Below are 2,763 nucleotides of genomic sequence, written 5' to 3'. Positions count from 1 at the left end.
CCCAGCCCCATAGATGTGGGTCTGAGCCCCATAGATGTGGGTCCCAGCCCCATAGATGTGGGTCCCTCCCCTTACATACGGGTCCAGCTCCCTATATATGGGTCCCATCCCCTATCTATGGATCCCAACCCCGTATCTATGGGTCCCAGCCCCATAGATGTGGGTCTGAGCCCCATAGATGTGGGTCCCAGCCCCATAGATGTGGGTCCCTCCCCTTACATACGGGTCCAGCTCCCTATATATGGGTCCCATCCCCTATATATGGATCCCAACCCCGTATCTATGGGTCCCAGCCCCATAGATGTGGGTCGCGGGCGCTCACCTCTGAGTGATCCCTGATTGGTCGAGCTCGGTCACCTGACCCACCCGCAGCATCTCCCAGCCCGCCTGTGCGATCATGGCCCCATTGTCAATGCAGTATCTATGGGGCGGAAAGACACTAGGATCTGTGGGGCTCAGCCCCATAGATGGGGGGCCTGACCCATAGATATGGGTCCCAGCCCCCTATATAGGGCTCCAGACCCCGATATATGGCTCCAGGCCCCATAGATAAGGGTCCCAGCCCCATAGATGTGGGTCCCAGCCCCATAGATGTGGGTCCCAGCCCCATAGATGTAGGTCCGCACCTCTCATCTGTGGGGCAGAGCGTGACCCCCCGGGCACTGCACATGGTCCGCAGCATCTCCTGCAGGCGCTGGTTACCTGGGGGGGAAGATGTGGGTCCAGCCCCATAGATGTGGGTCCCAACCCCATATCTATAGGTCCTCACCCCATACATGTGGGTCCCACCCGCTATATATGGATCTCAGCTCCCTATATATGGGTTCCACCCCATAGATGTGGGTCCCGGCCCCATAGATGTGGCTCCCACCCCCTATATATGGATTCCAGCCCCATAGATGCGTGTCTGACCCCATATGAATGGATCCCAGCACCATATCTATAGGTCCCAGCCCTCCATATATGGGTCCCAGCCCCATAGATGTGGGTCTAAGCCCCTACATATGGATCCCAGGCCCATAGATGTGGGTCTCACCCCCTATATATGGGTCCCAGCCCCTATATATGGACCCCAGCCCCATAGATGTCGGTCCCAGCCCCCTATATATCGATCCCAGCCCCATAGATGTGGCTCCCAGCCCCATAGATGTCGGTCCCAGCACCGTAGATGTGGATCCCATCCCTATAGATGTGGGTCCCAGACCCTATATATGGATCTCAGCCCCATAGATGTCGGACCCAGCCCCCTATATATGGGTCCCAGCCCCTATATATGGACCCCAGCCCCATAGATGTCGGACCCAGCCCCCTATATATGGATCCCAGTCCCATAGATGTGGGTCCCAGCCCCATAGATGTCGGTCCCAGCACCGTAGATGTGGATCCCATCCCTATAGATGTGGGTCCCAGACCCCATATATGGATCCCAGCCCCATAGATGTGGGTCCCAGCCCCATAGATGTGGGTCCCGGCCCCATAGATGTGGGTCCCAGCCCCATAGATGAGGGTCCCAGCCCCATAGATGTGGATCCCAGCCCCTATATATGGATCCCAGCCCCATAGATGTGGGTCCCAGCCCCTATATACGGATCCCAGCCCCATAGATGTGGCTCCAAGCCCCATAGATGTGGGTCCCAGCCCCTATATATGGCTCCCAGCCCCATAGATGTGGGTCCCAGCCCCATAGATGAGGGTCCCAGCCCCATAGATGTGGGTCCCAGCCCCATAGATGTGGGTCCCAGCCCCATAGATGTGGGTCCCAGCCCCATAGATGTGGGTCCCAGCCCCATAGATGTGGGTCCCGGCCCCATAGATGTGGGTCCCACCCCCTATATATGGCTCCCAGCCCCATAGATGTGGGTCCCAGCCCCATAGATGTGGGTCCCAGCCCCATAGATGTGGATCCCAGCCCCTATATATGGCTCCCAGCCCCATAGATGTGGGTCCCAGCCCCATAGATGTGGATCCCAGCCCCTATATATGGCTCCCAGCCCCATAGATGTGGGTCCCAGCCCCATAGATGTCGGTCCCAGCACCGTAGATGTGGGTCCCAGCCCCATAGATGTGGGTCCCAGCCCCATAGATGTGGATCCCAGCCCCTATATATGGCTCCCAGCCCCATAGATGTGGGTCCCAGCCCCATAGATGTGGATCCCAGCCCCTATATATGGCTCCCAGCCCCATAGATGTGGGTCCCAGCCCCTATATATGGCTCCCAGCCCCATAGATGTGGGTCCCAGCCCCATAGATGTGGGTCCCAGCCCCATAGATGTGGATCCCAGCCCCTATATATGGCTCCCAGCCCCATAGATGTGGGTCCCAGCCCCATAGATGTGGGTCCCAGCCCCATAGATGTGGCTCCCAGCCCCTATATATGGCTCCCAGCCCCATAGACTCCCCCCTTATCCCCCCCCTTTCCCTCCAACCCCGAGGCCACGCCCCCCCGGTTGCCCCACGTGACCCACAGGCCACGCCCCCCACGAGCAGCAGGTGTGGGGCCCGCGTCAGCGCCAGTGCCCTCTCGGTGACCTCGACCAACATGGCGAACGCCGTCTCCTGCAGGGAGAACCCGGTTAATAGACACCCCCCACCCCCCTCCGACCCGGATAATAGACCCAAAACCCGGTTAATAGACCCAAAATCCGGTTAATGGACCCCAAAACCCCGTTAATAGACCCAAAACCCCGTTAACAGACCCAAAACCCCGTTAACAGACACCCCCCCCATGCGGATAATAGACCCAAAACCCGGTTAATAGACCCA

The 2,763-nt window shown here is 58.7% G+C and overlaps 1 protein-coding gene across 1 annotated transcript; it reads right to left on the bottom strand.

Moving 5' to 3' along the window:
- Window positions 1–292: 292 nt before the first annotated feature.
- LOC130600463 (tRNA N6-adenosine threonylcarbamoyltransferase-like) lies at window positions 293–2,562 on the bottom strand. The gene is made up of 3 exons (XM_057411812.1): window positions 2,466–2,562; window positions 627–702; window positions 293–421 (listed from the first exon to the last, which is right to left on the bottom strand). Exons 1-3 carry the CDS (start codon window positions 2,539–2,541, stop codon window positions 319–321), a joined length of 255 nt encoding a protein of 84 aa, XP_057267795.1. The 5' UTR covers window positions 2,542–2,562; the 3' UTR covers window positions 293–318.
- Window positions 2,563–2,763: the final 201 nt, after the last annotated feature.

This window comes from Pezoporus wallicus, unplaced genomic scaffold (assembly GCF_028554395.1).
Source record: "Pezoporus wallicus isolate ANWC-B61680 ecotype Strahan unplaced genomic scaffold, APGP_CSIRO_Pwel_v1 contig_9922, whole genome shotgun sequence".
In the NCBI taxonomy this organism is placed as follows: domain Eukaryota; kingdom Metazoa; phylum Chordata; class Aves; order Psittaciformes; family Psittacidae; genus Pezoporus; species Pezoporus wallicus.
The sequence above is the reverse complement of the archived record's forward strand: the minus strand, read 5'-3'. Positions and strand labels throughout refer to the sequence as shown.

Coding starts and splice junctions, on each gene's coding strand:
- LOC130600463 (XM_057411812.1), bottom strand. CDS start 2,541: ATGTTGGTCGAGGTCACCGAGAGGGCACTGGCGCTGACGCGGGCCCCA. Junction 703..2,465: donor GCTCGTGGGGGGCGTGGCCT/GTGGGTCACGTG, acceptor CTTCCCCCCCAG/GTAACCAGCGCCTGCAGGAG. Junction 422..626: donor CTCTGCCCCACAGATGAGAG/GTGCGGACCTAC, acceptor TCCGCCCCATAG/ATACTGCATTGACAATGGGG.